Source organism: Parambassis ranga, chromosome 4, assembly GCF_900634625.1.
Source record: "Parambassis ranga chromosome 4, fParRan2.1, whole genome shotgun sequence".
Taxonomy (NCBI): domain Eukaryota; kingdom Metazoa; phylum Chordata; class Actinopteri; family Ambassidae; genus Parambassis; species Parambassis ranga.
In genome coordinates, this window is record NC_041025.1 from 1,270,506 (window position 1) to 1,284,145 (window position 13,640).

Below are 13,640 nucleotides of genomic sequence, written 5' to 3' on the forward strand. Positions count from 1 at the left end.
CCCATTTCACAAATGCAATATAAAAAAGGAATGAATCATTAACTCAGTCTTAAAGTGATGGTCCTTTTCAGGCCAACACGAGTCCAGTCTGATTTATTTTGCTTTCACTCCCTTTTACTAACATGAAGGACCCCAGCACTTGATCTGGGTCAAGCACCCTCTTTACTTTCCCTATCTGCAGACCCACGGTGGTAATGACACACAGTGATTGGGTAGGAAATTGTTTTCAGGAAGAGAAGCGAAGACTGTGCCCCACAGGCCCTGACATCCACCATAAATCAGAGTGACCTGTCTGTCCCCAATTTAACAGCAGCAATTAAAAGGAACAAAGAACATACTGTACTGTGAATATCACTTAAACACCAGCTGAACACCAGCTCTATACACTCATGTTTTTATGTTGGGTTTGTGCAAAGAAAAATATACCATACAGAAAAACATTATACAAAGACCTTCAAGCTGTCTATAACATGTACATCTGTATCTAGGCCTGCGCCTGTTTGTTCCTTTTTCCATGAGATCAATCAATACTATTCACAATGCAATAACAACAGAGGAGCTGCTCCATTAAGTGACAGTGTCAGCAGGAGCACAAAGCTGTCACCACCTGCCATCCATCACCACAGCTTCACCTCACACCCCTCTCTATTACGCCTCATTAAGACAGAGATGAAAAGCAGGAAGAGAGATAAAAGTAATTGGCTGAGTGTGAGTAATGCATTATAACCAGCAAATATGGCTGACTGGGAGGAAAAGCTGAGGACGTCTGGAGTTGATTACTGAGGCCATGCTAAAGGTGCAACAACATCCAATAAATAAGGAGCAGGAATTTATGTTAAGTGACAAAAATGCTGCACGAATCCCTGTGAGACAGCTTCACACCGAAGGAGTAATGACAGAGCTATATGCACATGGTCAAAACCAAAAGCATTTTAAGAATTCAGCCACTGTTACCATAGAGATGACTCCCTGCTTTGTGTGTTGAGGAGGATATGAAGGACTGGTGCTGTCAGCTAGGAACTGACAAAATGAAAGGAAGGGCTGTTGATTCATATACATTAAAATGTTTGCAGGTTATTCATTTATAATATTGGTTGCCAGGGGAACAGCTCAAGATCACATAAATGCTCCCTCTCTATCCTGTTTGAATCTCACAACTCATATTTAGAAAAGAGCCTGCTGCTCTTCTCTGTGTGAAGTTAGGAGCTACTCTTAATGACAGATGCACAGCAGTAAAGCAACAATATGAGTGAGATGCATCAGGCTTAGCTGAAGTGGAAGAAATGATGGGATGTCTCAGTCTGCTGTCACTCCAACACAGCATTATAGAAGGCCAAGGCTGAGTCATGTTTAACGAATAGAATACATAGAAAACTGGATTATGGCAAACAAAAATCCACTGCAGTGCAGACAGGGACATCTTGGGATTTTACAACCTGGTATAATCTGTTAAATTTCAGATTAATACAACGCACAGCTTAAGTGGCAAATGAAATGGAAAGGGCTCGTCATTTGTTCTGCTACTTGGATAAGTCTTCGTCTCTGTCTCATTGAAAGTCGGCAACACCAGCAATGAGAAGGTGCGAGCACAGTGTGTTGGGATCACAACCTTACAAACTTCTAAAAGTATTCAGATCCTTAATTCAGAACAGTCAAAGCTTCAGGTCTCTCTGAGTGAGTTTCTACAGGCTTTGTATCTGGCTGTTTATCCCACTGTTCTTGTCAGACCCCTCAGATTGGAACTTGAACTGCCTTTTCAGGTCTCTCTATGGATGACCTGTGAAGCTGGCCACACCAGGACAGACACAGAACTGCTTTAGCGTTAGCCTTATTTTTTAATTGAAGCCACTGTGCTCCTGGGAACATTCAAAAATGTAGAAATGATTTTATCCTCTTGCCTTGATTATAAACATGTCACAGAGTTCCATCAGCCGTGTCCTCTCCTAAACACTGTCCAATCAATTCAACACGCCACAAGTGGACTCCTATCAAGTTCTAGATACATCTCACTGACTGACGACAACTCAGAGTCACAGAAAAGGGTCTGAATACTGTTATTTGAAAATGTTCAAAAACAGTTTGTACAATACCATTATGTGTGCAGATGGATAGCTAAAAATGTCAATTTGATATTTTTTACATTTTAAGCATTAAAGCACTTTAAAGGACACCTAGGAATCCATTGTACATTGTATTCAGTATTTCATATAATCTAGTTTTAACTCTCTGTCTAGATATACCGTACCTGATTCTAAAAGTTTTAAATGGTCTTCCATAGCTGAGTAACACTAGCCTTCATTGTCATTCCCCACAGTGCATATAGTAACAGCTGTAGAAATCAGTGCAGGTGCACGAGGGGAGCCCACAGAGCCTAAGGGCTCTCTTTAGCTGTTGATGTAAATTACAGCCAAATCTGTCTCAGCTGCTGTTTTCATCTAATTTAACATCAGATAGAAACACATGCATAGTAAATTATTACAAAAAGCATACGGCACTGTACAACTGCACAACTGTACACTGAATTTCACAAGACTAATAATACCAAGTGATAACTGGGTAGATCGTATCCTTTTTGATCAGGATGCAGTTACACTGCAAGGCTTTTGTTTCGCTGCATTTGAGGCTGTGACGTGCTCCGCTGTCAGCGGCAGATGTGACATTGGTGCAGCAGCATCAGACCCTGGCTGATGGCTGGTTGCTGAGCCCCCTGTCACTGGTTGCAGTAAGCTAACCTACCTACACAAACAAAACTGCAGCGGACTGTATAACTGACTAACACCCCTATCCACCTGTCAGTGGTGCTAAAGGATTCACATGTGTCACACTGAGAACACATTCATTCAGACAGGTAGCTGACATCTATGTAACAGCAGTGTTCTAAATTCACTGTGAACCCTTCATTTAAAAAGGGAGTAGAGAATCACAAAATGTTTTCTGCTCAGTCTGTTCACATGTTATTATTATTAAAATAAAAATAATTTAGAATAAGTGTGGATTTTAAGCTACGACAACTCGTCTGTTGGTCAAAGGATACTCCCTTCTTTGCTTGTTTCTTGCATACTTTCCATCCCAGGAAGAGCAGCTGCCACACGCCGGAACAGCTGGAAAAAGACACAGAATCAAGACACATCAACACTTACTCTGTTTCACCATTTCACAGACTACTGATACATTTCTGATCAGTTTCAGACTGAATAACTGGAACAAGCAAATGTTTGAGGATGGTCACAGATTAGCCATTGGTTCGCTTTCTGTGAAGACACGGTGTACTCTGTCATATTCTCTATTAGCTGAAATGAATTCACTACCTTGTTTCAGTAAGGATGACACAGCTAAACACTACAAACAGTGCAGTCTTTGGAGGCAAGCTCAGCTCTGGCATTCTCTTGTTAGAATCCACAGCCCTGAGGTAAGGTGAAGAATGGCCTCCTCTGTTTGTTCTATTGTGGGGTGAGACAGATGACTGCCAGCAACACCATTCACTGACAGACACAATACAGCTTGCCTTCATCTCATATATATTAACTTCACAGAAAGTCATTGTTTTGATCAGATAACCTTTGTTACACCAGGCTATGCATCGTCCTGTATTTGAAACACAAACACTACGTCAGTATTAAGAGTGCTGGTGGTATTCTGGGGGACCATGAAACCTTGTTAGTGAGGTGGACGCCACAGCTGTTAGGTAAAGTACTGCAACTTTCTGTTGCCAGTATTCACTTCTGATCACTGCCTCATACCCAACCTTAATGATCATGTTTCAGCTATATTAACAGGAAATACTAAGCACCACTTTATATACTAGCACTCACCTGTTTGACGTTGTAACCTGTCTTGGCACTGGTCTCTATGAACATGACACTCAGCTCTTTGGCCCTCTGTTCACCTTCCTCAATTGTTATTTGCCTGAAAATAGAGGGTACACTTTCATTATTAATGCATCAATTATTAATGTGGTATTAATGCATGGACACAATAATTAACTGTTTACAAGATCTAGACACACAACAAAAGCTAATTTTCTTATATTAACATTCATCAAAGACAAATAAGCGCTATGCAAAGACTCACTGAAGCTCACTATTTGCAGCTGACGCTCATGTTATTTTAGGCTAGTGAGAATACAACAGGTTTAATTGGCTAACTGGCTGAGAGTGATTAATTACACTGTCCTGTGAGACATTGATTACAGCCAATTTGCATTGCATTTTAATGAATCTGGCAGGGTTTGTTTGGCTCTTGTGTAATAAAGAGTGTCAGGTGTCCATTAACACAAACAGAGAGATCAGTGCGCCCTGTGCTGACTCTACGGCCGGCTTAAATCAACCTCCCACTCATTATGTTGTAACTAGTATGTCCTCTTTAGACTTAAGGCACATTATGTCTTCCGCAATAATATAAGTTTGTAACACCTCGTCAACTGAGGCAACATTATATTAAACTGGTACTCCTATTTTTTTCAGTGTGGCAGCTTTTCATTCTGTGGCACAGAAGAAAGATGAAGAAGCTCTCTTGGGACAGGTAAAGACACTTCTGAACAGAAAACACTGCACTGGAGTTTTTTTCTTTTTTACATAATAACATCACCTGACAGAGTTGCACCAGTGCTGCTGTGACTATTTCTGGATGCATGCGCCTGCTTTCTTAGACACTGTACACGGTGGCTTTTACATCATCACACAGGAAGCAGCCAAGGAAGTTGCATAATCCATTCATCCATTCATGCATGGATGGAAAACAGTACGTCTGCTTTATCCCTAAAAAAGTAGAAATAGTGTTCTTTGATAAATCAACCTAATCTTGTATATTCAGTGAAATAAATTAAAAAGCCTTGTAATAGCAAGCAGTATACAACTGAATACTGTGAAAAGCTCCACCACACATAATGAACAAACAGCTAATACACATACATCTCTGCCATTTAGGTCATGGCAAAAATGTTATATTTAACAGTTCCATCAGTTATTTGCTGTCTTCTGTGACATATACAGTATATGATGCATGAGCACATTTGTCACCTTGCTGCTAAAGACACGTAATCACATGCAGTGATGGCACCATTCATCATCTCTCATGTGTGAAACATCAAAATGAATGAGGAATGTGACTATAATTCACCCTAATGTCACCAGAGTCTTATTTGTGATATACGAGTTTAAGATTCAAAATGACTTTTTCTGCACTAATTTGGGCATGAAGCTGTCTGACTCATCCACACAGCAATAAGGCTGATTCATGTCTAAGAAAAAGAAAATTAGGATTGGATGCGGAGGTGATGTTGAGTAAACAGCATGTCTTTCCCTCTGAACATCTACTGAAACTTTGACTTTGACACATAAAAAGCCAACTAACATTCGTTTCATTCATTCATTTTCAGCATTTGTAACTAGAGGCACACATTTTCACCTGACTCCTTTCTGCAGTTAAATATCACTGTGCAAAAATAACCTTAAATCCACATGACAGTATGTGTTCAGTACTTCATTTGAAAAAAATCACACATCACATAGGATAATTTATGTGTCTGCATATACTTTTGCAATCAACCAATGAAATCTCAATGTATCCTGAAACCACAGCTTTTCATTGTGCCTGTCAGCCTTATTGACAGATCCCAGTGAGATACATACTAAAAACTGCCATCACCAGCATTTTTCCAGCTTTCCATTCAGTCACTGCTGCACTGTGAGAGAAAACACCAGCATACCAATGGGAATTTTTCTCTGCAGCTAAAAGTATATCCTCAACAACTATAAAAGTTATTGTTACCGCAAGGGAAAGCAGTGCTGACTGTAACAACTGCATGAGGACATGCAAGCATGACACACACCTGACAGTGTGGCTACAAATATGACACATGGAGAGATAGGGATGATTCCTGGAAGTCATATTATGTGAAAATCATCCTAACATCAGTCTAGATGCCAAGAAGTTGATGCTTTAGCTGCTTAAGGAAAGCACTGATTTGACTTAAAATAAAAGATCTCCGAAGATCTTGCCCCAAGACCAAATACACCTGTTCTGGGGGCATCTGGGTGACCCAACTAGGGCAATTTTGTCCACACTTTCTAAAAAGGTCTTAACCCAGATAGGCTGATGATGGGCCCGTTATGGGCTACATAAAGGGCCAATATAGCAGTATCAAAAATGGTCTCTAAAGATAATTCCCCATTCATGAAGTTCAGCTCACTTGTTTAAATTATAATAAGGCTTAAAGTTATGCATAATTAAGGCAGTGACTGTATGCTCAAACGTCTTCCTGCCTGCCTCAGCTGTCCAATTCTACAATAAGTGGGAGTTCAGTGGCATCCAGCACTGCTCAGATGGCCACAAAGCAGCCACATGCAGCGATTTTGCCCCTGAAATATATCTTTAGCCTACATTTGCTGTATTAATAGCAATTTGGCACCGGAACACAAGTTATTTTATGCTTCATTTCTCCCTTTATTTTCTTCTCTTCTTCCACTGTATATTTTTGCTTCCTATCCCTTTTATTACTTTCATTATTACCCAGTTTCTTTAAGCCTTCCCTTTTCAATTCTTTTTTTCTCCATCTCAGCTTTATTAAACATCCTGTCACATCAGCATTTTCTCACCCTCTCTTAATAACACTCAGGTTATATACGTTCATAATACAGTATGTATAAATAAGAAGTCCCTTGTGTACATAGCTGAAATGCCACCAGGGACTAAATCACTGAATGATTTCCTCAAGCAGGCCTTTTTCCTCATTTCAAAGTGGTGACAGGAGGTGCTCCAATAACAGACAGCCGACTGGACAAATGTCAGATCATAATTGCTACAATAATACGTGGCGTATTCATTAAAATATCTGATATATTACCTGTCTTCCCATAACATTGAAGTGGTATTTATTTTAAATGTATAAAGTTAAATTAGTCTCAAGATAATCAGTTCATTATAAAACACATTTATTCAGCAAGATGCTGCAACATCTAATCAATCATCATGTAGGGAGAGCCTGTGGAGTCCTTTGTTTTGAGGCATTGTGTTGAGCTGAATGGGCCTACAGACAGACTGACAGACAGACTGACAGACAGTCATGGTTGCCATGGTGTTAAGACATAAAAAGTTAGGAGGTGTTTTCAGTACTGTAGTTAATGTGTGCTGTACCTCTTGTCTGCCAAGTCTGTTTTGTTCCCGACGAGCATTATGATGACATCACTTCCTCTCTCTGTTCTCACATCATCAATCCATTTTGACGTCTGCTGGAATGAATTGACGTCTGTTGAGAAAAACAAGGGCACAGACATGGGTGAAATAAAATAAGACAACCGGGATTTTAAAACAATTGCTTTGTGATGTTAACTCTTGTATTAAGCACTAATGATTAATACAAATAGTAATAATAATAAATAAATAATAGGTAATAATTAGATGAAACTATATGATGCACTTAGTACTGGAACAGCACATCAAATCAATATTCTTGCTGTATATTGTGAGCTCCATGGCATGTTGAGGTTCCCTCTGACCTTGCCATGTTCATTGAGTGTGCAGGCTTGCTGGCATGCAAACTAAGGGTTGTATTACATTGTTGGTGTGGGAATTTGATGAGACAAGACTACACGTCTTTTTCAAGGTGAAAACACATGGTTGTGGGTTTTGGGGGCTAAACAGCAGGTCGCATTATTCACAGTTTTTAGTGTGAACAGTTTTGAGAAATATTATTTTATATTGCAGAAACATATTTATTCTTCATATAACCAGTTACTTAGCTGTTTAGTTTTATGTAGGTCAAATTCACTGTATCAATTTCCTATCTGTATAAATTTGTAAATGAAGAGAGAAGCTAAGAATATCAGCCAATATGAAGCTAGTGGCATTCTGAAGGACAGCAGCAGAGACAAAGACACATCACAGAAAATAAGACATATTAAAAAGTCATTAGTACACGTGTGAGAGAGACAGAACTATTCTCTGTTCAAGGGCTACATCTGAACACTTATCACACACAGCGACAGTGGCAGGACAAGACGTAATATTAATAACGTAAACTCAGTCTGGAAACAATACACCCATTGGATCCTTTGTGAACTAAGACATCTAGGATTCCTTGAACTGGTGACAGATGGATTTATTGTCTGAGATTTCCAACTCTGCCAGCTACGGTGTACATTTTTAAATAAAATGATCTAAAGCAGGTTGGAGAACGCAACAAAAGTATAGTTTGTAGTAGCGACAGAAAATTCATAAGTAGGACAGACTATAATTTAGCTGAGGTCTGTGGTCTACAAAGCCACGCCTTCTTAGACCCCATCCTTTGAAGGATATGACACTTTTTATATTTCTTTATATATACTCATTAAGTGATGCATGAATATACTGTAAAAAAACAACAACAAAAAACACACAAACCACAATGAGATATGCAAAAGAAACGCTTAAATTTCTGACCTAAATTATCTAAATGATGAATTAGAAATAAAAGGTAGGGGAAAACAATGACCTCTGAATAAACCCTTTTAAGAAAATCACAAAGTGGTTTGTGCCATTAGTGAAAAGAGAGAGGGGACTTTGACATCAGCTCTAAATAATAACAATTTGTAGGAGGTTAATAAGATAAGTGTTTTCTTGTTCCAATCTGCTTATGGGAAATATGATGGAGATATTTGTAAAACCGCAACTTGGATCTCTGCTCTGGGAATTACATCTGTCACAGTGTTTCACAAACAGAGACACATTAAGTGACTTCTGACTGTGTTCAGTTCACTGATGATGTAACACAAAAACCAGTGTGCCACTAAGTGTATAAATTCAGAAATGTGAAATACAAACATATCCTTAGGAGCACTGACTTGTAATGTCATAGACCACCACAGCCACAGTGGAGTCCCGTATATAACTGGGGATGAGGCTCCTGAAGCGCTCTTGACCTGCTGTGTCCCAGAGCTGCAACCTCACCTGGGGTTCAGAGAGAGAAAGCTGAAGAGGATGAGATTATACAGATAGTCAGAGAGCCTGGAAACAGCAGGTTTCCTTCACCACACACACACACACACACACACACACACACACACACACACACACACACACACACACACACACACACACACACACACACAGTTCAAACAGGCATTATTTATACAAAGGGACTCTTCAGTGATGACTTTGTAAAATCATTTGATTGATTGATTGATTGATCTATTCATCATGATATTCTGTTACCTGCACTGCTAAACAACGTGAACACAAGGTATTACTGTGGAGATTAAAACAACTACAGATTTTATTCTCCTTGAAATGAAGTAGGAACTACACTACACATATACAACAAATATTTAACAACTTTGTCATGACGTCCCTTAATTTTTAAAATAAATTCTTACCGTTCGATCTTCCAAGTACATAGTTTTTGACAGGAAGTCGATTCCAATTGTAGCCTAGTTTGGAAAATAAGATATCCATGGATCAACATCACTCCAAATACCATGAGAATCAAACACTCAGACACTGAATATTAAAGACACAAGGGTGAAGAACATGGATTACTGTAAGATCTATGACTCACTGCTCATGACCACATCACATCATCCTTATAAAGGGGGAATCAATATCCAGCCAATACAATTTAATACGCCTTCCTTAATAACACCTCTGAGCAGCTCCAATTTTACCAGCTGATCCAAGCCTATTGGCTGATTAAATACACAGTTTCAATATATTTCTTATACATACTTTACTTGAGCAGCTGTATTACTGACATATTTAGTTTGTGTGCACTTGAATAAGATGCTGATTATTACATCTCATATTTTCCATTTTATTAATTTCTACAAAAGGGGCCATCTCATCATCAGCCTATGGCTTTCAAATCACATATTACATGAGAAAAAAGAGGACTAAGAGGCGTTAAGTGCCAGCTGCTGAATGCAGATGTTGTCGGCCTCCTTTCATGTGGTGCATCCAGATGCTATATGTCACAGTGGGCACATGTGAGGGAACAAGGGTACAAAGGGCTTAGTGGTAGCTGGTGGAAAACTGAACTAGGATTACACAGCAGTGCCCAGCTGTGTGTTTACAGCCTGAGTGACCCCACTCTGTAAACTCTAGCAATGACCAGCTGAGCCAGTACCAGAGAGGGGTGATACCTGAGTGACAGGAGACGCAGAGGATGTGGCTTCTCCTAACAATACGTTTGAGTGCTATTTGTACATGCACATAGTGTTACAGTATGTTATTAAACAGGTGGGTTTATATGTTGTTTTCTATGTTAGTCAGTCCAGCAGGGTTCCAACTGTCCAATTTGACAGAACGCGGTATCAGTTTCCGTGGAGATGCCACCAAGCACAGAGGACTAACTCAGAGAGACTGGCATGAAGACAAGATGTCGACTCCATCAGATCAACGACTGCCTCACAGATTCCATATTACAAGGTGTTCAATAGAGATATTGCCTGTGAATGTTTATACAAAAGGCTAAAAGCAGTATTAACTCTTAAATGAAGGTTTGGTATAAAAACTACTTTTGTTGAAAATAACATCTAGAATAATGTTAAAAAGCATATCTTAGTTTTTCAGAAGGCAGAGTTGCTGTAGGCTCATCCTACCCCCACATTTAAATATAGAATCCCACAAAGACGACTATACATGAACAGATTAGAGAGAAATAATTAATAGCCATTTTAAATGTTTAACTAGCACACATTGTTAGAAGACAGAAAATGCCTCTCTGGTCCATTCTAAGAACAACTATAGGATAAAAACACTTCTGAATAGATCAATATTATATATCATGTGTTTAGGACATTGTAACTTCAATACTAAAATGTTTTTGATAATGATAAAATATATGATTTAAAATTACTCGACTTAAGTTACATTTTTTATGTAAGTGGTTAAAGTGTACACACCAAGCTAATAATTGAGGAAAACATATTTAGAGTTAAATATTCGTATAATCACAACAACATCAATGGAATTGTAGCCCTGGAAGTCTGCTACAATTTCATTGTAAACTTCTTGATAAACTACCAATTCTGATACTCCACAGTGTCAGAAAATGCAGATTCTTAGGAAGACCCCCATCAAAGTGACATTAAGACACATTAGTGATTGCTGAATGTTAAAAAACTGATCAGCTAAAGAAAACACTCAGTGATCCACACACTGGAAATGTAGACTTCTAGATATCAAAGATTTGTACACAGCACCTGGTAATGAACTAGCAAAAAGGACAGCACTTCACGAAGACTTATGGTGACCCAGAAGATAAAGACTAACCAGGCCTCAGCCATAAAACTCTCTGATGGACACCTTGAACTCTTACATTCCTTTCTCACTTACTATAGAAGACCAGATGCCTCCTACTGACGAAACACTGAAAACTATTTACGATAAAACTTGTCACTTTCTGTGTTCCAGTGAATTTTCTTTGTGTTTCTCTGTCAAAGTTACGACAGAGGTGCAACTGAGAGAAGTGTGCTCAACTTTACACTGCTGCATGGCACAAAGCCAGTTGGAGCTGCTGCCTGGCAACGCAAAATACCTTTGGGAAAGTCCACTTAAAGCTGTCATGGGATGAGATGGCCTCAGCAGCACCTTGGCTCCAATCCTTGAGAGCAACTGCACATCACAAAGTAAGGTTCCTTCCTCCTTACGTGTGCACGTTGATCAGGGTTGATGTTGAAATTCTTATATTACATAATATTCAACATGTTTACATCTAAGAATTAGTTTACTTGCCTTACTCATCACAGTGTATCTACCCACATTTACTCTGTAGTTATCCCCTTATGTTTCCTCTGCAGATTAGTTAACACATATTATCTATTAGACCAAGTTGTTCTCTGTATGGGGAGAGGAGAGATCACAGAAAATAAGAGCTTACAGCCTGATTTGAGTTTAAATATGAATAATGTTCCTATAGTTCCAGAACATATTCTTGATCATGCCCTATAAAAACATGTGCAAACTTTTATCCACAAGCATAATTCTGCTCCAGAAATGCATGTTATCAAAGTAGCCATGTGATCCGAACAGTAACCATGTGACATGTGTATATAAGTAAGGTATGTGGGCAGATAGAAAAAGTGTTGCCTGCATGCATGAAGAGAAAACATTATCCTAGAATGAGTCTGTTGATGAGACTGAGATAGTATTTCCATTGTAGGTAAGTAGAAAACTCTTCACTGCTGCTGTCAACAGGACTTTCAAGGTCCTGTATCCTGCTGGGTTGTGGTTAAACCAACAGACCTTGACTCACAGTGAACAGACTCAGGGTACAGTATTTGACAGCAGCTTCTGAACACATAAATCTGATTCATTTTAGGTTTACTGGGAGCAAAACAGCCCAAAGGCATACGTCTCTTCTAGTGAAGAACTACCTCCAGAAAAGCAAAGTGAGTGTTACTGACCGGCCTGCACTTACTAAAGTAATAACTTAAATCTGATTGAAAATATATAGTATGTACTGCAGGGTCCATGTAGGAGACCATGGATGAACTTAAGAGGTTTGCCAAAGAAGAATGGGCTCGGATTCCTTAGGAGGACTCAAACTCAGAGAAAACAGCGACTCCAGGCTATTATTGACTGATATAAATTTCCCCCTGAGGGTCAATAAAGTATCTATCTATCTATCAACACACATGGGAGGATGGGGCTCATTATATTGACCTTGGTATTTTTAGGTTTTAGGAAATAATTGAGTTTCTCTGTACAAGGTAAAATAATGTCAGCGCCCTAAATAAAACTAGCAGTATATAGATTGCAAATTGAACCACTGCAGAAAAAACACACGTTGATTAGCTGATGTTATACGTTTATCTATGATCTTATCCAGTGTGTTTCATTTAATATGCATTGTCTAATGAATCAGATCCAGCACTCCCTACACTAAGCAGCAGAATATTTGGACAGAGCTGACAGATGCAGTCACAGCCTGGTGGCCAAGCCTGACTGACAGCTCCACCGCAGCTGACAAAAACACTGTGCCTCCAGAGGCCTCTGAGCCCTTTAGCATGTGCTGCCAGGCAGTGAGGATGCATTCCTCTGTCTCTCTCGGATGGCTGCGTGATGGGAGACTGCTGCTTTAGAGGGCAGCAAACGCAGCTCGCCTTGCTCACATCTTCCTGCTGACTAAAGCCCGTGTCACACACGGTTTCATCCTTCTGATGGCCCTGGTTTTCTATATATACTGCTGCTCCTTCTTCAAAGGCTTGAACTGGACATGCTCAAATATGAGCTTGATGTACATGAAAACAAAAACAAGACGTGATCCTGCCTGGAGAAACCACAACTTCATAAATCTTCTCATGAGAACAGATGTCTCCTGCAGGTTGTACTCACATCATTTTTTTTCTACCCTCACCGGGTAAATCTAGCTTCCCCACTGAGCAGCAGCATAAACACTCACACTGATCTAATGCATGCTGCATTTTAATTAATACTCAAAGGTCTCAGGAGCTGAGCTAGAAAAAGACTGCAAAATCATTTACAGCTGAACCTGTCACTGAGCTAGAGAGAAAGGGAAGTGGCTGTAGGACACGGGGCAGACGGGAGCACATGAGAAAACCCAGATATTTAGAGAGGGTTTGGACTTTGATTTGTGGCCAAAAGGCAGAGGTTACAGCACCCCCTAACAAAATAATGAAGGTTTGTGTATGAATGAACTGGACTTA

The 13,640-nt window shown here is 39.5% G+C and overlaps 1 protein-coding gene across 2 annotated transcripts in view; it reads right to left on the reverse strand.

Annotated features, from left to right (window-relative positions):
• The window catches only part of rab6ba (RAB6B, member RAS oncogene family a), a 40,005-nt gene that overhangs the window by 3,449 nt on the left and 22,916 nt on the right, over nt 1-13,640 (reverse strand). The window contains exons 3-7 of one of the 2 annotated variants that reach the window (XM_028404547.1): nt 9,351-9,404; nt 8,820-8,925; nt 7,135-7,246; nt 3,813-3,906; nt 3,035-3,101 (exon numbers count right to left, since the gene is read on the reverse strand). In XM_028404547.1, the coding sequence (XP_028260348.1) occupies nt 3,035-3,101; nt 3,813-3,906; nt 7,135-7,246; nt 8,820-8,925; nt 9,351-9,404 (433 nt within the window). Of the gene's footprint in view, nt 1-3,034; nt 3,102-3,812; nt 3,907-7,134; nt 7,247-8,819; nt 8,947-9,350; nt 9,405-13,640 lie in introns of both variants that reach the window. The other variant, XM_028404546.1, reaches the window with a different exon arrangement.